The following is a 21,170-nucleotide window of genomic DNA, read 5'->3' as shown; positions in this document are numbered from 1 at the left end:
ACCAGAGCTGGGGTCATGGTGTTGCTATCTGCTTGGAACCCTCTGGAAGTCACTCACCACCTCCCAGCACTTGGGGTAGTGTGCTGGGCCTAAAGGGGCGATGCATGGACCTGTGCTTGCCATGTCTCTCCACAGAGAAGAAGGTGGAATCTGCTTGCTCCGTTTTTTGCCAAAATTTGACCAGGGGGTAGGAAGGGTCAGAAATGAAGATGAGCACCTCCCACCTCCCCTGCTCATGATCCTGGTGACCTCCAAGACTGGCCTGCAGCTGGATCTCAAGAACCCACCTCCTCGGGGTTCATGATCTAGAGGCTAGAAGGAACCTCCCCAAAACCCAGTCCTTTCTACTGCCTCCCAGGGAGGTGGCCACTCCCCCCCCCCCCCTTGAGAATGCAAGAGACATTTCTAGTGAAATGCCTCTCCCCCTCCCCCAGGTAAAGGCTACCTCACTCAAACGTTCATGTCTGTGATTGAAAAAAATCACACCTGATACCAAAGATTTCCCCCCAAGGACTTGTGCTGGTTGCTAGAATTCCCTCGAGTTTGCCTCTGACAGTATGCTCAAGGGCCTGCCCTGGGCCCTGCCCTCTAGGTACCGCCACCCCCACCAGAGAGAGAAAGAGAGAGAGGGAGAGAGGATAGTGAGGTCGATGAGTGCCTTTTTCTTGAACCAAAGATGTGTGTGAAATGTTCTCTTGTCCTTATCGACTCGCTATTGTCCAGGCTTTTTAAGCAACTGGATCTGAGTGATGTTTCTAAAACCTTTGGGTGTTGGGGCGCTATCCCATTCTGGTTCAGCAACCAACTCCTTCCCCCAAACACAGGTGGACACAGCCCCTCTTACCCACACCCACCTCCACACCCCACACCCACTAACACCTGGGCTCCACTGGCCAGAGCACCTGGTTGCAGGGCACACAGCTTCTTGAACACCCTCTGCTGGGAGACTAGGAACCTCCTGTTTTGTCCCCTGCTGGAAATTTAGAAATTGTCTCGGGATCTTTCTGGTTGTAGAACATTCTACTTATGGTGAACTGTGATCAGATCAGGTCAAGCCCCATTGACACAGGTCACAGAAGCGTTTTCCCATTCCTGGTTCCCTTTCTAAAACCTTCATATCACACACGTGTGCACATGCACACACACACCAGCTCCTATAACCCCTTTCCTGGTTGGCCAGTCCCCCTCCAGCAGGCCTGCACCCCATTCTATCCCTGAGCCCCGTTGGGTCCCACCCTTCCTGTCGCCAACACCCAAACCAAAGACCATTCTCCACGCAGGGAACAACACCTCCAGCACAGCTCCTTCGAGCCTTTGACAATTTTCTCTGAAATACCTCAAAATATTTAATGTATAGTTTATGTGATTAAAAAAATCCTTAGCTAGTTTTTGGAATACGTGACTTGAAGCTTTATACCGTTAAATTATAATTTTGCAGACGATGGTATGTCATTTTTTTGACGAGTTCTGTGGGAGACATATTGAATGTTGGGGCAGCGAAAGCTGGGTGGTCAGAGGAGAAAGACAGAGGGAGCGAGAGAGAGACTGAGCTCAAAGGACCGAAGGACCAGGCGTTTACAGATTTCTTATTTAAACAAGTCCTTTAGGAGAGAGGATGAGAGAGAGAGAGAGAGAGAGAGAGAGAGAGAGATACTTTTGTGTTCTCTGGTGTGTTCTGTTTCTTGTTTTTGGAGTCATGTCTTACAAGAGTATTTATTATTCTATGTGGTCTGTGTTCAAATGTAATTTAAGAAAAAAAAGGAAGAAAATGGAAAAAAGACACAATGGAATTTGATTTGATGCATGACTAATGTACTCTTCTTGACAATGTACTAAGTGGATGGGGTGGGGGGTGGGGACGGGGTGCGGGGCCGGAACCCCGGAATCCATGTGCATCCTTGTGTTTTGTGCCTGAGCTGTGCTGTTTGGGCCCCTTTGCACTGCTCTCTGTTCATTTTCCCCTTTCCAGCTGGCAGGAGGTGGGGAGGAAAGAAGAAGGCAGACAGCAGACCAGGACTTAAGCACCCAGACCAGGTTCCCGCCTCCCAGGGCCCACATGCCACCTGCCTTGCCTGCTGAGTCTCCTGTTCCTGGTTCTTGGGCACAGGTGGCTGTCACTGCCATCTTGGACATCCATTGGTTTCACATTAGCATGAGTTCCCAAGTGTCTTGTTCAGAGGAGAGAGACAATCAATTAGAGTCTTGTCGCCCACGGCGGTGTGAGGCTGGGGTGTATCCCAACTTCCTGAGATCCTAAGAACCTTCCTGAGACACCCCTTCCCTGAAAGGACCCAAGACAGGCACCCAGCCAAGCTCCACCCAGACACCCCTTACCTCCTGGCTCTGGGCTGGGCCTACGTACACCTTTCTGTCTGCCCTGGGAGGTGGGCAGATGCATTTCTGTGGAGCCCTCTTTCCAGCCCATGTTGGGACCCTACACAACAGAGGAGCCTCCCAAAATCATGAAAGGGGACTCTGGGAGAGTCTCCATGCCAGTAATTGCACTGCTGGCCTGAGGCCCCACACTTCCATCAGGAGAGCCCACATTCCAGGACAGGCCCCGGGAAGGGGGCCCCCTCACACTCTGAAGGATAGAAAGGCTCAGTTTGGAGGATCAACCCACCCAAAATGAGGGCAGAGGTGGCACACGCTGTAGGGCCATTGCCACCAGCCCCTACATTAGCTGGAATTTGGGCCATTTCACATTCTCTGCCCAAAGCAGTGTAAGCCACACCAGCCCATCAGATCCTTGGGCTCCTCCTTGCGGGCCCAGCAGACCACCACCCTCACCATCCCAAAGGCTGGTTTTTGGGTGGATTCCCTCAGCCAGGGGTGAGGGAGAGCCCTGAGTGTTTAATCAAGACTGGACACCAGGGCTGTTTTCAGGGGAGACACTCTGGGGTCATCCGAAGTCCCTCCCAATGCTAGAGGGAACAGAAGCCCTCCTCATCCCACCCTCAGGCGACAGGCTTAAAAGTTAAAAAACAGAATCATCATCATTGTTGTTAACCATTGCTGTGCTGGATTTGTTGTTTTGTTTTTCTCCAATAAATTATTTTCTAGTCACTCACCTGGGCATGTGTGTTGGTGGACAGTGGTGGTGGGGATACAGGAGGGAGGAATGGGGCTCACCCACCATGAAAATGGGGAGGGACGGAGGGGACAAGAGAGGAGGAAGTCTGCTTCCCCTAGCCCAGTCCTCCCAGCTCCAAACCTACTTTGGCCACAGCCAGCCCTGAGCCTCCACTCCCACAGGGCTCCACCTTCCATGGAAACCATTAAGAATCAGAGAAAAGCTCAAGACCTTTGAGCCAACCAAGACTGATGACAAAAGATCTTTGTTGGGACTTGCGTCTGAGGCATCACTGCCCATGTCTTTCTGGAGCCTGAAGTTTAAGGTGGTTTATTTGAGGGGGGGGGGGGGCAGGGCAGCCCTGTGGGGAAATAGGCTGGGTTTGTGCCAGAGTTGGACCTTATCAACTGCCCTGGGAGGGGCCAGCCAGAGAGCCAGGACTGGTAAGCAGAATCTGCTGAGCACATTTCTCCCTTCTGAGAACAATAAAGTTTTATCCACATTATCTACACCAGAGTGAAGAAGGAAAAATAACAAATTTAACAAGCTTTTCCTGCAAATCCCCCATCTGGCCACTAGAGGTGAGTGTTTTGATTTTTTTAAACCAGGAAAGACTTTCAGGATGCATCACAGAAAGAAGCATAGGGAAAGACTGAGTGCAAGGACCCTGAGGTCTGATGGACCCTGGTTCATTAGAAAAAGAAAAGGATGGCCCTGGCCAGTTTGGCTCAGCGGTTAGAGCGTCGGCCTGCGGTCCGGAGAGACCCAGGTTCGGTTCCCTCTAAGGGCACGTACCTCGGTTGCAGTTTGTCCTCGGCCCTGGTTGGTCGTGCAGGTGGCAGCCACTCGATGTGCCTCTTTCACGTCGATGTTTCTTTCTCTCTCTCTCTTCCTCTCTCTCTCTCCCACTCTACCTGAACAAAAAATGGAAAAATGTCCTTGGTTGAGGATATATATATAAAAAAAATAATCTGGGTTTCTACACACCAGCAACAAGACATCCCAAAAGGGAATTAAGAAAACAATTCCAATAATAAATAATAAAATGTCTAGAAAGAAAGAAGTAAAACAAACAGTATATCCTTATCAAAGGTGCCTCCGTAAAGCTCCCTCTCGGACGCCTGGGTATCAATGACATGGAGCTTATTTCCTATCACAGTCGTCTATTTTCAGACAATATCTTTACACACAGGGGAAATTTCACTCTATGACTCTTCTAAGGCTCCAGAAGGCACATCTATTCTTTACCATGATACTGTTGAGAATCTTAAACTCAGGGATCCAGCCCCCACAGCTTATCTTCTCTGGGGTTCAAGCTTTCCCTCTCTCCCCTAGAAAGATCTACCTTTGAAGTATCTGCACTTCCCTGGCTGGCTTCAAAACGCAAATCTGCCAAATATCCCTGAAAATGTTGGGCACAGAACTGGACGGGAACTATATCCTCCCTTTATCTGGACTTTATACCTCTATGAATGCAGCCATAGAAAAGGTTGCATTGCCCTGAGGTCTCAGGCAAACCCTTGCCCCATGAAGACCTCAAAACACGAGAGTGCCCACTGCCCTCCTGGAGGCCATGATAAGGGGACAGCACCCCCAGGAAACCCCCAAAGCGCTATCCTCTTCAGTGCACCTGGGCAGTGAAGCCACTGCAGAAAACGAACCAGATGTGAACCATTATATCGGCCATGTTGTAGATGAAGTAGCATAGGAACTTGAAGACTCGCACGTAGGACCAACGCCCATGCACAAGCAGCAGCCGCCTCAGGAAACAGAACTGGGCCAGCATGTAGTCGCTGTTCTGCACCACCTGCATGCCCTCTTGGCCTGCCAGCCTTACGCCGAAGTCTGCAGCTGCAAGGCACATGCAGCTTGTTAGCCCTGGGCCACCCCCAGCCCACCACAGGCCTCCCCCAGGCCTGGTGCCCATTACCCACTCTTTTTTTTTTTTTTCATAGCACGTGGACTCTATTGAGACGCTCAGTGGAAAACATCTGTAAACCAGCTTCGTATAGTGGTGACAGCTGCAGCGCATGCTAAGGCATCTTATTCTACAAAAGGGCGGGTGCCAGTCCATTCACTCCTTTGTGACAGCAACTGGGACCTGAATTCAGAGCTGTGTAGGCATATGAAGCTTTTACACAGCTTCATGATTTGATGAGTTTGTTTCCTTTAAGAAAAATGCTTTCTTTGCCGTAGTGAGTCTAAACGCAGCATATACAACAGTTAGGAATACAGGTAAATTCAGCAACCAGTGTAGACCAGTGTAAGACACGCTACTTTCTTCTAAACATGGTTCCAAAGGAAAGGCAATGAGAAAGACTGGGACTCTTACCATTTATTGGGGGGGGGGCACTTTCTAGTTCTCCCCTTTCAAAAACATCTGTGCAGGCACCACCCACTCTTGGTCATGTTGACATCATTAGTGCCATCCCCAGTGGCCAGGGTCACCACATTCTGATATTTCTTGACCAGCGCCACAGTCAAGGCCTCCTGCTTGGGTGTCGCCCGGCAGCAGAAGAGCGCTTGGCATCTCAAGGCTGGTGCCACAAAGGCCCACTTGGGCCGCACCTCAGGGCTCTCCTCCGTTTTGGAGTCCTTGTCCTGTAGCACCAGCCCTGGGCTCCTCAGCCGGATCCCAAGCGTCTACCACACCAGAGAGATGTGCCCGGCCTGCAGGAAGTCTCTCCTCTGCTCACCTGGCCACCTTCACGTTTTGGACCAGCGCTCGGGGTTCCTTGCTCTGGGACAGCAGCATCTGGTCCTGGCCAGCAAGTTGGCGGGGAGATGCCTCACTCTTCTTGTACCCCTCCTCTTTGTGAACACCCCCAACTGGCTGCTCCTCTTGCCTCCCTCCCCAACCCCAGGTTGGACTTGACACAATGGCTCCTGTCCCTCTGAGAATCATCTCTTGGCATAGCATTCGCTTTGGCTTTTCTAACAGTCCACCCTCACCCCCAGTCTGCCGCTCCTCCCGGCCCCCTCCCACATGCAGAGGCCCCACAGTCAGCCCTGAGTGGACACTGACCGGGAACTCTCTGTTAATGACCATGGCCATTTTGACTTGTGCAGGAACCGGCTCTTCAGAGACCCCTTGCCTCTCACCAGGTTGTTGTGCTCTCCCAGTAGTCCTCCAGGATCCGACTGCAGGGACCCCGCTGGGGCTCAGCCACGCCTGGGCACAGGCTCCCTTCCATCCCTTCCCCAACTGTGCCTCAGTTTCCCCCTTGGGAGTCCAGCCAGGTAGAGGTTGAGGACATTCTGCCGACCTCCAGGGCCACACCTGAGTCATGGGTGTCTCCCATCCGCCACCCTTAGCCTGTTCCAACCGCTCATGTTCCCCTACCCCACTCCTTACACCATTCCCTTCTCCGGAATGAGCATGTTCTCGGACAGCAGCTGGCAGGCAAAGCCGATATTCACTGCTGTCTCTGCTAACCAGCCCAGCTTAGCCCCTGGGCAGCCCCTGCCTGGGGCATCACCACCCTGCCCCAATCCCCTGGACAGGCTGATGGTGGCCCCTGGAGCACATATGAGTTCTCTGCCACCCATCTTGCTTCTCTCCCTGCTGGGGATGGCCGCCCTGGGCCCTACCTTGCTTGTTTCCTGTGAGTACCCACTCTCTGATGTTTCCTTGCTTGAGACACTGGATGGTTTCAAGGATCCCATCCTGGAGCCTGGAGCCTGGAGCCTGTCTTCAAAGGCTGTGGCTGCCAGCAGCTGAGGGTGGGGATGAGGGGACAGGGGACACACTGAGCAGGGACCCAGCTACCCTAGCAGGGATGGGAGATCCAGGGCCCAGAGGGCTGAAACCAGGGGCTGGAGCCCCGCGCCTCCTGTGCCCTGCACATCTGGAGGCTCTGCTCCTCCTCCTTATACACTTGGTACAGGGCACGGGCCCAGTTCTGAAGAAGAATGCTGGCCTCCTGGTGCCGCTGTCACCACTCCTCATATGTGTCCTTGTCCACCTTTTTGTAGGATAGCCACAAGGTGCAAAGGGTCTGCTCCGCAAAGGACTGGGGGCCCACTGGGAGGGCAGGCGTCACCGTCACCACCCTGCCTCCCGGGCCACTTCTCCAGCTACTTCCTCTCTCAGCACTTCTCCCTTTGCCTGGACTCCCTAAACTTTGACCCCCACCCACAGTCTGTTTTTACCAGAGGGGACGGGGATCATGTACTGCCATGTTCCTTGTTAGCTGTTTCAGCCCTCAAGAGGTCCGGTTCTGTTCTGCCTCCTGCGCTCCCTATGCTCTGCGTGGCAGTTTCTAACTATCCCTGAAGACCCTCAGTGCAGCTTGCCAGACCCCTCCGCAGCCCTGGAACCCTGCCTCTGACCCCCGGCCTGAGGGATGTCTGTATTCCAGACTCTGCCTCATTTTTCAAGGGGCTCTTGATAAATGCCCCTCCCCACCACCTGGAGGACCCACAGTTCCAGGGATGCCCCAGGGGCTGGTTGACCCCAAAGATGGTATCTATTGGCTTCTTACTTCCCTCCTACTTCCCCATCCCCCAGGCTTTCTGCCCCCCGGCAGATGGTTCCAGGTCTTGACTGGAGGTGGGCCTCAGAGGTTGGGTTTGGACATGACAGGAGCTCCCTGGTCATCAGAAACTTCAAACAGGACTTTGTTCTTGTGACTCAGTTTACCTATCTGTTCCACAGGACAGTTGAGCCATCTTGCCGAGCTCCTGAGCTCTGGGACGTTGTTCTGACAACACTTCCCCAGTTCTTAGTCAGAGATCAGCCGCCTGCCCTGGACTCCCCACCCTGGCAGAACGGGGCGCTCTGAGGAGTCCTGAGTGAAGGTTCAGGGCATTCTTTGCATAAACATCCCCCCTGGGCCCTGAGCTGGGTGAAGCTGGGGACTCAGCAAAGCCCTTGGGGAACCCCAAAGTGTCAGGGCTGAGCCAGAGAGGGGTAATTTGGCATGACATGTCAGCCCCATGTTAGGGTCAGGCAGGAAAGTTTCCCTGGATGTGGGGACCTGGAGGTGGCAGAGCCCTGAGAACCAAAAGATCCTGAATGAACTAGAGGAAGGTATCCAAGCAGAGGGAACAGTGTGTGCAAAGTTCCTGGGGCATCACCTAAAATGAGAAAAACTGCAAACCAGAAACTAGAGTTCTGGGAAACACCCTGGGGGTCAAAAAGAGTCAATCTAGAAAGGCCAGCAGGAGACACAAAGACACAGCCTGCTTTGTCTTGGCTTGGCTGAGGAGTTTGGGCTTCATCCATGGAGACAAAAGATTTGGGGCAGAGAGGCTGAGTGTATCCCAGAACCCAGGCCTGGCTGGGAGCGGGGATCAGCATCCAGGGCCAAAGCCTAACCACAGAGGGTCTTTGTGTGACTTACAAAAAAATGCCCACTCTAGCCCAGCCAGTGTGGCTCAGTGGTTGAGCATCAACCCGTACACCAAGAGGTCGCTGGTTTGATTCCTGGTCAGAGCACATGCCCAGGTTGTGGGCCTGATCCCCAGTGGGGGCATGCAGGAGGAGGCCAATCGATGTTCTCTCTCATCAATGTTTCTATCTCTCTCTCTTTCTCCCTTCTTCTCTTTCTAAAAATCAATAAAGAAAAAAACAATTTTTTTAAAAATGCTCACTCTGTGCAGTTGTAACTTAGAGTTCAGCTCCTCCCTTCCCATGTGTGTGGGAGAAGGGCACAGAAAAGCCAACTGTACATGACCACGCTACATACCTGAGGCCATTTCTCTGCACATCCTCCTCCTCCGCCTCCCTCCTTCTACCCCTCTACCCTCCCTCCCTTCCCACAGGGACTCACGGTTAAGGCCTCTTCTGTAGTCCCCCTCTGTCAAGACTTTCTTATATAAGCGATCAAAGATGACAGGTGTGGTCCAGCTGGTGTGGCTCAGTGGTTGAGCATCGACCCGTGCACCAAGAGGTTGTTGGTTTGATTCCCAGTCAGGACACATGCCCAGGTTGTGGGCTTGATCCCCAGTGGGGGGCATGCAGGAAGCGGTCAATAGATGTTTCTATCTCTCTCCCTCTCCTTTCCTTTCTCTCTAAAATCAATAAAAGGAAAAAAAGTTTTAAAAAAAGAAAGAAAAAAAGATGACGGTGTCTGTGCCTTTGGTGTAGAAGTAGATGGAGCCCTCGAGGTTTCGGACTGTGGAGGGAGACGCCTGGCTGCCAATAGTGCTCTTGTTCCTTCCCACCTCCATCCCCAGGCTGAGGGTGCTCACCTGGCACCGACATCCACTTTCGGATGCTGTTGAAATCCATCGTGGCCAGGAGCTGGTAGACCCACTCCTCCCCCGCTCCATCACCATGACGCTGTCCTGTGTGCGCACCAGGAACACAGAGCCGAAATTCTAGGCAGCGCCTCCTTATCAGGGGAAGCTTCCTGGTACAACAGATGATCTGGTGGGGGAGAGGACCATGGGAGTGGAATGGGGGGCACATTTGCTGAGAGCAAGCTGTCTTTTGGGGACCCACCGCCCATCTGCGGCAGGTCCCACTTTCATTTCTGCAGCCCAGGGGAGGAAATGGAAACAATGGGTACTCACCAGATATTGACAAGACGATGGTCTCTTGGGCCAGTATAACCTCTAAGCTGAATAAAAGAAGGTGGGCACTTGGGTCCCAAGCCAGATGACCATCCCTTCCCAACTCGGTAACAGATCTCAAGCCCCAGGCTTGGACAACCTCTAGGTCCAGAAGAGGTGGAGCTTGGGACTGGGCCTGCGCACCCTCTAAGAGGGATGACAGGAGCCCTGGGGGCTGGGCTGGACAAGCTCTAAGGCCAGAAGACTGCCTCGGGAGCCCCAGGGTCTGAGCACCTCGCAGGCTGGGCAGCCCTCGATGCACTCAGTCTTTCTCCTGCACTGTCGCCCTGCGGCAGATGGCCAGCAGGTGCCAGAGCTCCCACCAGTCTGTCTTTGTTGTCGCACACGGCACTCAGGAGCCTCGCATTTTGGAAGAGCGGCTTCCTATCAGCAAATTTGTTCCAGAAGTAGGGGTTCTCCTGGGAGGGGACAAGCCAGCTCTGGGTGGGTCACTGCCTACTCCCCCACATCCAGTGCTGCAGGACCAGCACTCACCTTTGATAGGGTCTCCTCCTCAATGGGCCTGGAGAGAGACCCTGCTTCAGGCCTCAACACTCTGGATGGCTCGGGGTCCCCCAGCCCCCATCTCCAATGCCAGTCTTTCTAAGGTCTGAACTCTGAACCAGACACCCCAAACAACAAAGGACCCTCAGCTTCAGTTTGACCTTCTGCACAAAGGAGGAAAAGATAGGGCCCTGTCTCCTGGGGGAATCTTAAAAGGGCCACCCTGGGTGGGATGTGGCCCCATTGAACACAACTTGTTTGAACTATCCATGTGATTTTTAAAATCTGGCTGCCTGCCCTGGCCGGTTTGGCTCAGCGGTTAGTGTCGGCCTGTGGTCCAGAGAGACCCGGGTTTGGTTCCCGCTAAGGGCGCGTACCTCGGTTGCAGTTTGTCCCCGACCCTGGTTGGTCGTGCGGGTGGCAGCCACTCGATGTGTCCCTTTCACGTCGATGTTTCTTTCTCTCTCTCGCTCTCTCCCTCCCTCCCACTCTACCTGAACAATAAAATGGAAAAATGTCCTCGGGTGAGGATAAAGGAAAAAAAAATTTTTTTTAATCTGGCTGCCTACTTTGAAAAACTGGGTGATTTCTAATAAAAGTCTGGTCCCAGAGTGCTTATAAAAACATGAGAGAAACCAGCCCCAGCTGATGCCATTTACCACAGACCCCACTGCTCTCTATTACCCACCCCCTAGACCCTGGCTGAGGATCAGGAGGCATTTCCATTTCTTACACTGGTGACTGCCTGCTACACCCAATTATTATCCAGCTGGGTCATCTGTCAGCTCCTGCTCTAAACCTTGTTCCCTAGTTATAAACTAGACCAGAGCTGGCTAACTACGCCCTGCGCCACTACCAGCTTTTGTGTGGCCAGTGAACTAAGAAGAGTTGTCACATTTCTAATTGGTTGAGGGGAAATTGAAAGAAGAATATTGTCTCATGAAACATGAAAATCAAAATTAGTTCCTCAGTAAAGTTTTGTGACAATCAGAAGCAGAATACTCTATTTCATGACACGTGAAGATGAATTTCAGGAGTCAGAATCCACATTAGAGGTTTGTGAAAACCAAAATAATACTATTTTGTGACACATGGAATGCTGTGAAATTCGAAGCTCAGTGTACACAGGCAGCAGTGGCTACTTTCCAGGGACAAGGGCTGAGTTGAGTCTCCACAGAGACAGTGCAGCAGGGGAAGCTAAGAATATTGACTTGCTGGCCCCTTATAAGAATAGCTTGCTGACCCCCCAAAAGAGGATGCTTTTGGCTACAGTTCTATGGCTCAAATCTGGGAGGCAGTGCTGAGGGTGGGGCTGAAGACGGGCAGGTCAGCTGACCCTGAGACCCACTCAGGTCTCCTGGCAGTAGGTCACAGCTCCCTGGGGGCCCTCCTGCACCCAAAGGTCGGTCCTTTCTGGGCAGCCATGTGGGGAAAGGACACATGAGGGCCAGGCCCACCATAAACAATGTCGTTGATGCAGCACTTTTTTTAATCCTCACCTGAGGACATTTTTGCATTTATCTTCAGATAGAGCAAGAGGGAGAGAGGGAGGAAGAGAGTGAGAGAGACACATAGATTGGTTGCCACCCACACAACCCCAACCAGGGCCAGGGACAAACCGCAACCGAGGTACGAGGTACGTGCCCTTTATGGGAACCGAACCTGGGACTCTGGTTCGCAGGCTGACGCTCTAACCTCTGAGCCAAACCGGCCAGGGCAATGCCGCACTTCCTGAAGGTCGTGGTGTATGTGCGTGTGCCAGTCTTGTCCGAGAAGATGTACTCCACTTGGCCCAGCTGGTCAGTGAGGCTTGTGCTACAGCCTTCGGCCGGCATTTCCTGGGCTTGTAGTACATCTGCGTGTCCCAGATGATGATGCCCTTCCCCAGGTAGATGAATTCTGCTCTGCAAACAGCACTGGGTCACACCCAGGCCCATAGCCCACCTGAGCTCCCACTTCCCTCCAGCTGAGTAGTGGGTGGGGAGGACGCCCTGGGTCTCACAGGAGAAACATAGCTATGGACACCATGACACTGAACAAGTTGATGAAGCCCCAGAAGGTGAAGAAAGACTCGGTGGTCACACTATACACGAGCTTCTTAGACACATAGTAGTATGTGACCTTGAATTCCTTCACCTTGTCCCGGAAGCCCAAGGTCCAGGCCACAGAGATCAGCACCAAGAACATAAAAATCTGCTCAGAGATGGGAGACAGTGGAGCATGTGGAGGGACCCAGGGCAGCACCAAGACACCTCAGGGACTTGTCAACAGGGGCACACGCAGTATAAAAGACAAATAAAAGTTGGGAAGCCCCCCTACCTAAGCTCTGCCATCAAGATGGGGATGGGGTTGGGGGGCGGTGGCTGGCAGTCCCAGGGGGAGGGGAACTTGCAGGGGTTTTGCTGGGTTTTGTGGCTGTTATTTTTTTAACTATTACAATGACTTTTAAAAAGATAAAGTTGAGCCCGGCCAGTGTGGCTCACTGGTTGAGCGTCGACCCATGCCCTGACAGGTCATCGGATCGATTCCCAATCAGGGCACAATCCCAGGCTGTGGGCCCAATCCCCAGTGGAAAACATGCAGAAGGCAGCCAATTGATGTTCTCGCTCATCGATGTTTCATTTTAAAAATAAATTTTTAATTGATTTTTAGAGAGAGAGCAAGGGAGAGGGAGAGAGAGATAGAAACATCGAGGAGAGAGGACATTGACTGGCCGCCTCCTGCATGCCCCCCACTGGGGATCAGGCCCACAACCTGGGCATGTGCCCTGACCAGGAATCGAACCGGTGACCTCTAGGTGCATGGGTCAACACTCAACCACTGAGCCACACCAGCCAGGCTCTCATCGATGTTTCTATCTCTCTCTTCCTCTTCCTTCCTCGCTCTCTAAAATCAATAAAGAAAAAATATTTTTAAAAAAGATAAAGTTGCGCCCTGACCAGCATGGCTCAGTGGTTGAAGTGTCAGCCCGTGCACTGAAGGGTTGCAGCTTTGATCCAGGCCCAGCCCAATTTGGGGTGCATGCAGGAGGCAACCAATTAATGAGTCTCTCTCTTCTCTCTCTCTCTCTCCTCCTCACCCCCTCCCTTCCACTCTCTCTAAAAATCAATGAAAAAATATCCTTGGGTGAGGATTAACAAAAACATAAAATTAAAATTAAAAGATAAAGTTGATTAGGCAAAGTGTTAAGAATTGTTCAATAAATGTCCATGGAGGGTAGGTGAGCATTTTATTATCTCCTGTGGGTTTGGAAAATTGTCAGGATCAAAATTTATTTGATAAAGACATTTTTAAAATATCATAATTATAAGAAGATTCTCTGGCCCACTGACCTGTCTGTAGGATCAGGCCGCACATTTTGCAGAGAAGGGAAACGAAGCCTGAAGATGACAGCCCGGGCTTCTGTCTACGGGGAGGGGCCCTTTCACTTCCCTTCGGTTTCCCCGCCTCAGGGCAGGGCTCTAGGCAGCTCATCAGGATCACCAGCCTGTTCATCAGATGGTCTATCTTGGTTCTCTCCAGATGGATCTTGCCACAGTTCCTTATGATCTTTGTGGCAAAACCTGCAGGGTTTGCACCCATCCATCTGTTCGTCCATCTATCCATCCATCCATCCATCCATCCATCCATCCATCCATTCCATCTTCCAACCCTCTGTCACCCCACCCTTCTACTCATCCATTCACCTGCCCAGCCACCCATTCATCTACATACAAGCACCCCAGCCAAGTAACAAGGGTGCTGGCTCAATTTGTACATTTCCAGAGTTTTAGAACCCAGGCCCCATAGAAGCCATGCCGGGAGCCCCACATCTTATGGCAGCAGACACGCCGCAGCCAGGCCTGGCTTTGTGAGTTCTTGCCAGCGACTTCGGGGCTCTCACCCACCTCCACCAGGAAAGCTCATGCTGCAGAGGCCCCAGAGCAGCCCAGCATAGATGGCCACTCTGTAGCAGGTGTCTGTGTCTCCGATCTTTCAGCCACCTAGAAGGATGTTGCCTCTGTCCAGGGAGTATGTTTTGCCCTCCCACCTCAGTCACCCCATAAAGTGGTACATGCGACTATTGAGTTCCTCGCAGACCACCTTGCCTACGGGCGAAAGGGCAATCAGGGAGCCGAGGGCATGGCTGAGGTCAGGCACCCCTCTCCAGTCAGAGTGGGGCAGGATGTGGGGAACATTCTGTCACTCTGGCTCCAGCAACCCTCATTGGCCCTGCACTGCCCCAAACCTGCCCCACTGGCACCTCTACCTCCTTGCCACACAACCTCCTCCTGCATGCTCTGAAACCGGCTCCTTTAAGCCTCAGGGCCTCTGTGCATGCTTTTCCCTGTGCTAAGACTCACACCTCCTCAGAAAACCCTCTCTGATCCTCCAGCCAGATCAGGTCCCCCCATGCACACTGAGCCCCTTTCCTCCTAGTTACAATCCTGGAAGGTCAGTAGACATTTATTCCAGCCAGTGGTGTCATGAATACCTGTGAGTTCTGTGAGAGGAGGTGCCAGCCTCATCTCCATCACGCTGGGACCCTGGGGCCTAGCCCAGCACCTGGCACACAGTGCCTGGCCCTCCATGTGAGCGAGGCTTTTCCTCAAATAGCACAAAAACAAATGCAACTGTGATAGGCAGTTAGACAGACATGAGCAGAGCAAGGACGGTGGGCCAGGCACAGAAACTCACCAGGGCAGAAATCCCCGGATGCCTAGCAAGGGGTAAAACTGGGAAAGCAAGAACCTCACCCCCAGGTAACCTATCCTCCCCTAGCATATCACTGGTCACATGGTTTGGACCTCCTGACTTTTCATATTATTAGTCATGTAATTTAGACACCCTGACCTTTTCCTCCCTGAAGATAATATCTAGGCCTCAGTTGTATTTTACCGCCAGGCCCAGAAAAGCAGCAAAACCAGACATCATGGCTGCCTCAGGACCAGCTGCATTGACTAATGCCCCCCTTCCCTGGCATGGATCCATCACTGGACACCACGATGGGGAAGGAGCACACCTGGAAAACTAATGAATAGTCTGTTAAGACCCTCCCCTGAGTCCTCCCCCAAGATTCCCACCTGCAAAAGAGAGATAACTACACTAAGGATGAAGGGCCCAGTGCGCACACCAGCACCATTCCCTTCTCCTTCTTTTCCCTCTAAGGGGTCTCATGAGACTTGCAACCAGGGGAGCAATGGGCAGCAGCAGCTCGTCCTGGGCTAACACCCTGAAACTGTCTCCAAGGCCCCCTTTTCTCTGACTTCTCAGTGAGCGAAAGTCCAGCCTGGGCTCTCCTGTTGCGTCTTCTAAGCCCTTCCTGTTTCACTGTCCTAAGTGTGTTTTTGCTGTGACCAATAAATTCTTTCTTACTTTGCTACACTTTGGTTTTTTGTTTGTTTTTTTTTAATCCTCACCCTAGAACATTTTTCCATTCTTTGTTCAGGTAGAGTGGGAGGGAGAGAGAGGATCAGAGAGAGAGAGAGAAACATCGATGTGAAAGGAACACATCGAGTGGCTGCCACCCGCACAACCCACCAGGGCCGGGGACAAACTGCAACCGAGGTACGTGCCCTTAGCGGGAACTGAACCCGGGTCTCTCAGGACCGCAGGCCGACGCTCTAACCGCTGAGCAAAACCGGCCAGGGCTACACTTTGTTTTTTGATTGATATCTTTCCTTCAAGAAGACAAGAACTGAGGTCTCGTTGTCTCACAGCTAACACAACCAGTGCTTGAACGTCAAGAGCAAAAGGGCTGTGGTTCAAGAGAAAGATTCTGCTCCAGAACCAATTAGAGTAACTTGTCTTTTCAACAAGACAGGAAAAAAATAATGTATTCCCTTGCTTTAAATCCTCACCTGGGGATATTTTTTTATTTATCTTCTGATAGAGTGGAAAAGAGAGAGAAACATCGAGGTGAGAGAGACACATTGACTGGTTGCCTTGCACACAACCCTGACCAGGGCCGGGGAAGAACTGCAACCGATGTATGTGCCCTTGGCCGGAATCGAACCCGCGACTCTGGTCTGTGGGCCAGTGCTCTAACCACTGAGCAAAACCGGCCAGGCCCAGGCTTCCTTCCTTTTTCTTTTTTCATCCTCACCCAAGGACATTTTTTTGTTTGCATTTATCTTCAGATAGAGCAGAAGGGAGAGAGGGAGGAAGAGAGAGAGAGAAACATCAACGTGAGACACACTGAGTGGTTGCCATACACATGACCCCAACTGGGGACAAACTGCAACCGAGGTACGTGCCCTTAGTGGGAACCAAACCCGGGACTCTCTGGTCCCCAGGCCAATGTTCTAACCGCTGAGCCAAACCAGCCAGGGCTAATGTGATCACATTTTAAAAATTCAAGGTAATGCCTGATAAAATGGTGCAGTAAGTTTTGTAATGATAACAGAAAACACCCTGACTGTTACATGGATTCAAAGGACATGAAACAGGCCTGGGATAAACTGGCCTGTTAAAAGCTCGACCCCCAACAACCCCCAATAGACCCCATCACCATCCCCAAAACCCAGTAAAATGGTGAACTTTCTTGCCCACTGAACAGAGGGGCAGATGAAGGCCCAGATGGGGTGGATGAATTTGCCACCTCTCACCTTGAAAGGAAACCATCTTCCTTACATTGGTCAGCTCCTGGTGTGTGACCATCAGGGCCTGCCTGAATGAACTTCAAGTTGGTCTCCTTGGCAATGAGAAGGGGAGTGAGGTGACAGGTAGGGACAGACAGCACCCAGGCAAGGTACCGCAGCCCCCTTCCAGAGTCATTCAAACATTTTCACTGAGCCCCTGCTGTGCGCCAGCTGCCAAGCAAGAGACTGAGGCCCAGAGAGGAAGAGGGCCTCGCCCAGGTTTGCACAGGATTTCTGTGGACGGCTAAGGCCGGACATTAGGCCTTCTCCTTTTCGGACAGCTGCGCCTAGAGCACAGTAGAGCCTCAGAAACATTGGTACGAAGAAGGTGGGTCCCTTTGTCTGATTGAATGTTACTGCTCCTGCCAGCTTGCAGGTACCCACAAATGCTCCCAGGACGAATGACCTAAATATACCAGTGGGCTTGGGAGCCACATTTTGTGGCAATCGGGGGAGACCTTGTTGGCTCTCAGGCCCCCAAACCCCTAGTGATGACCTGTGCCTCAACAAGTCAATGTCCACCGTCTCTATAGCACAATCTGCTGAGCTCTGTGCTGGCAGCAAGAGCACGTAGGCCTGGGGTGGGAGGAGGAGGGTGGGAGGAAGAAAACAGCATGTTGGGGGAGGAGAGGACAGGAGGAAGACAGGCAGGAAGGCAGCCCTCCCCCAGGAGTGGGGAGTACTGAGCCAGGGTGACACCAACTCACCAGGACAATGTTATCTTTGTGCAGACAGACCAGGTCCACTACACAAACGTCCTTGCATTTTTTCCACAGGAAGCTGTAGGGGATGGGCAGCAGGTGTGAAAGGGGGCCCCAACCAGACCCATCTGCCCCCTACCCCACCCCTGTGCCACTCCCAAGCTGGAAGAACAGCAGGGGGTGGGACCACAGTCGCCCCTCTGGTGCTTTGCTTTCCTGCATGTTCACCTGCAGGTCTTTGGTGGGTGGGCTCAGCCCACACCCCCTCCTCCTGGTTCTGCATCCGTGTCCCTTCATACCTTCTCTGCCTCCTCCTTCAGCTGAACTCTCAGCCTTGTAAGGGTTAATAATTATTTCCTCAGTCTCTGTCCCCATCACAGGGCCCACCCCATAGTCTAGTAGAGCAGGCATCTCTAATAAATGCTGTCCGAGTCCCTGTCAGACATCAGACTCAACCAAGATGTCTGGGGGTCATGGAAGTTTCCAGGCACTCTGCTGGGCTCCCCTCCCTGATATGTCCTCTCCCTCACCACCCCGCACCCCCACCCCCCCGGGCTGTGCTGGCATCTCCTTCCTCAGAATGAACCATACACAGCGCCAGAGGCCTCAACTCTTCCCCACCAGCATCTGGCAGGGACTGTGGTTGATGGTCCTGTCACCCCTATGTCATCTCTGAATCAACAGGGTAGGTCAGAGAGGTGGCCCTGCCAGAGCCCTGCCCCCACCCAGAGAAATTTTACCCGCACCATGGCCCCATCCTGTCCCTACATGGCCCTGGTGGGGCCCAGGTGCAGGGCACGTTCCCGCTCACACACGTGGCCCGGATAGTGAACCCACTCCAGCTGCATCTGCACAGGGGCCCTCATGGAAGAGGGGCTGCTGCTGGGACAACTGCTAATGGCAGAGAAGGAAGGGATAGTTTACCTGTCACCCTGTGTGGCAGCAAGGGCCAAAGCACCATGGGGTACCTGTCCCTTGTAGCAGCAAGACAAAGACCCCATCCTGCCCCCAATCCTCTCCCCAGCTGTCCCTCCCCCTCACTTATGATGTCATCTGCCAGGTCTCTGGTGGCCCGGATGACAAGGAGGCAGGCGAGTGGGGTGAAGAGGGTGAACCAGGGCAGCATAGAGATCTCAGGGATGCCCTGACACAGAGGGTGGGTCATGCTGGAAGGTGATACTGAACCACCATCCCGGACACTACCCCAACCGTCTCCCCCTGCCCTCCCACGCAGACCCTCAACCTGGCATCGTGTGTCCCACCTGCCAACCACCGGAGCTTAAGGCTAGCCACCTCCCCTATAAATCTTGGGACAATTGCCCCTCTATTTCCTCTCCCTGCCCAGAACTTCTCCCTGGCACACTCATCTCCCTCCCACATCACAGACTCCAGGAAGCCCTACCAACCACGAGCTGTTCCCTCATCAGAGCCTTGGCTTTCCTGTTCCCTCCCCTGCAGCCCTGCTGCTCCCAGTCACTCTTCAGGCCTGAGCTCCAAGTGAACCTCAGACCAGCCCGGGTGGGGGGTATCTTCCCATCACTGGTCCCCTCCATGTGGTTTAATGACAGTGGGTATCAGGGCCACTGCCAAGTTCCCAGTGTCCAGCATAGGGCCTGCACACAGTGTGTTTATTGGGTCAATTAATATAAGCAGAGGGTCAGAACAGCATGAGATATTGAGTGGGGGTCAGGGCACTCTGCAAACTGCCCACTCACCGAGTGAGGGAGCTGCCCAGGCCGGATATCTGCCCCTCTGGCAGGGCCACCCAGGTATTGGGAAATGGCCCGGCAGGTCCTTTGAACCTGCTTTCAACCCTTTTTCCTCCTCACCCTTTGGGGTGAGCTCAGTAGGCAGGGCTATCCATCCTTGGACCCAGAGAGAGGAGCCAATCATGCACCTTCATCATGGAACATATGTTGAGAGTACCTTCTGTGTACCAGGCCCTGGATTGGGCAGTGGGGACACAGCCATAAGGGTGCTCCCAGTGTATGAGAAGCTGGACACCCCCCCACCACCACCAACCACACAGACAAACACACACTTGAACCTCTGTGTGTCTACAGAGCAATGCAGTAAAGGTGGTCAGTGAGGGCTTCCTGGAGGAGGTGATTCAAGCAGGTGAAAGGAATGGTGTGTGCCAGATGCTGACTCTTGGGGCCACCCCCACCCTGTCCCACCTAGAGAATGATGATAAAAAGGAAGTAGAGGTTGGACAGTCCGTGGAACTGCTCCTACATGTTCAAGGGCAGGAAGGAGAAGAAGTTGTACTTGGCTGTGTGGATGATGTTGCCCTGAAATGAGAGCCAGCACCCTGCCCTTTGGCTACAATCAGCAATAATTAAGTGCATGTAAAGCTTCAAGGCAATATTAACTATCTACCAAATCCAAGGCCTTAAGCCAGCTCTACTGAGTGCCTGCTGTATGCAAAACCCTCAGGCCAGCATTTACTGAGGGCCAGCTGAATGCAAAGCCTTGAGCCTGCATTAATTGAGCTTCTTCTGAATGCAAAGATTCATCAAGTAGGTTATGACCCCAGTATTCCCCAGAGTGAGACACACATGAGGGGATTTTAGGCAGAGCCTGATGAATACATTGTAGTTTGAAGGTTTAGTATTTACTTATCTAAACATTAATTCGGGTGGGGCCAAGGAAACAGGAAACTCCAGCACCAAACTGGTGATTCCTTCATGATATAAATGGGGGGAGGGGGGGCAGGGGAGAGGAAGTAGGGGAGGGCAGTGGGGCTGGGGCCACCCACCTTGTACTTCTTCCTCTAACAACACAGGAAGGCATTCTCCTTGAACTGGTTGTTGTAGGTCCGGTTGTTGGCCTTCACCTCCCACCAGGTGAACGCTGAAGCCAGAGAGAGCAGGGCATCACAGGGGGTGCAGAGAACACCGCCTAATGATTCCCCAAAGGCGGGCTAACGGGCCCCTAGAGGAACCACCATGGGTGGTAAACAAACACCACCCTGGGCCCATCCCACTCCTTCTACAGAAAGGGTAAAACTGAGGCCTGGTGCCCAGCTCCAGGTATTCGAGGCTGCTCGCCCAGCCTGGGCAGCCCAGCTATCTCAGGTCTGCAGCCCACTATTCCTGAATCTAGCCTTCAGTTATGGGATTTGGGACTATTTGTAACCCAATGAGAATCCTATGCTGGGCCTGTTGAATGGGCTTGGGGGGGGTCTCCCCATCCCCACATTTCAGCCACTACACTGCAATGCCCCTGGCTTCCTCCACAGATCCCGCACCCCACACTTCTCCCCAAAATATGCACCTGAGTTCTCCTCCTCAAGGTCCTCGCCATAGGCCCGACTGTCCATGCTGGTGGGGCTGCTGGGGAGAGGGGCCCAGCCCTTGCCAGACACTGTCCATGACTCTGCCCTGTGCAAAATGTCACCTCCCACTTCCATTGGCTGCCCCCTCCTCAGGCTCTGAAGGTCCAGTCACTGGCTATGTGTCCTTCTCTGGGTATCCGGGGCCTCCACTGATCCCCAATCCTGCAACAGCCACATGTCCACCAGTCCCCCCAGCTACCAAGCCAAAGTGGCCTTGATTTTCATTACAGCTAATCCCCAGGATGGATTCTCCTCCAACCCCTGCCGCCCTCCCCCAGGGGCGTCCTCAGTCCAGGTCACTACCGCCTCTCCTGGGATGGCCACACTCACTGTCCCCTGGGTCTCCCTGCAGCCCCCTCCCAACCTAATTCCCATGT

At 52.9% G+C, this 21,170-nt stretch overlaps 1 protein-coding gene across 1 annotated transcript; it reads right to left on the bottom strand.

The window, feature by feature from the left end:
• Nucleotides 1-4,694: 4,694 nt before the first annotated feature.
• On the bottom strand, nucleotides 4,695-20,778 carry ATP8B3 (ATPase phospholipid transporting 8B3). Its single transcript, XM_036282243.1, is given in 25 exon segments — nucleotides 4,695-4,924; nucleotides 5,473-5,777; nucleotides 5,779-5,834; nucleotides 6,099-6,174; nucleotides 6,176-6,214; nucleotides 6,429-6,501; nucleotides 6,665-6,774; nucleotides 6,920-7,097; nucleotides 9,133-9,192; nucleotides 9,269-9,343; nucleotides 9,346-9,399; nucleotides 9,402-9,446; nucleotides 11,844-11,975; nucleotides 11,978-12,039; nucleotides 12,138-12,329; nucleotides 13,611-13,698; nucleotides 14,053-14,223; nucleotides 16,723-16,784; nucleotides 17,252-17,331; nucleotides 17,463-17,535; nucleotides 18,043-18,124; nucleotides 18,498-18,600; nucleotides 19,634-19,747; nucleotides 20,215-20,309; nucleotides 20,733-20,778. Coding segments are annotated over 25 exon segments (2,601 nt in total).
• Between the last annotated feature and the right edge of the window lie 392 nt (nucleotides 20,779-21,170).

This window comes from Molossus molossus, unplaced genomic scaffold (genome assembly GCF_014108415.1).
Source record: "Molossus molossus isolate mMolMol1 unplaced genomic scaffold, mMolMol1.p scaffold_m16_p_4, whole genome shotgun sequence".
In the NCBI taxonomy this organism is placed as follows: domain Eukaryota; kingdom Metazoa; phylum Chordata; class Mammalia; order Chiroptera; family Molossidae; genus Molossus; species Molossus molossus.
This window is presented reverse-complemented; position numbering and strand designations above follow the sequence as displayed.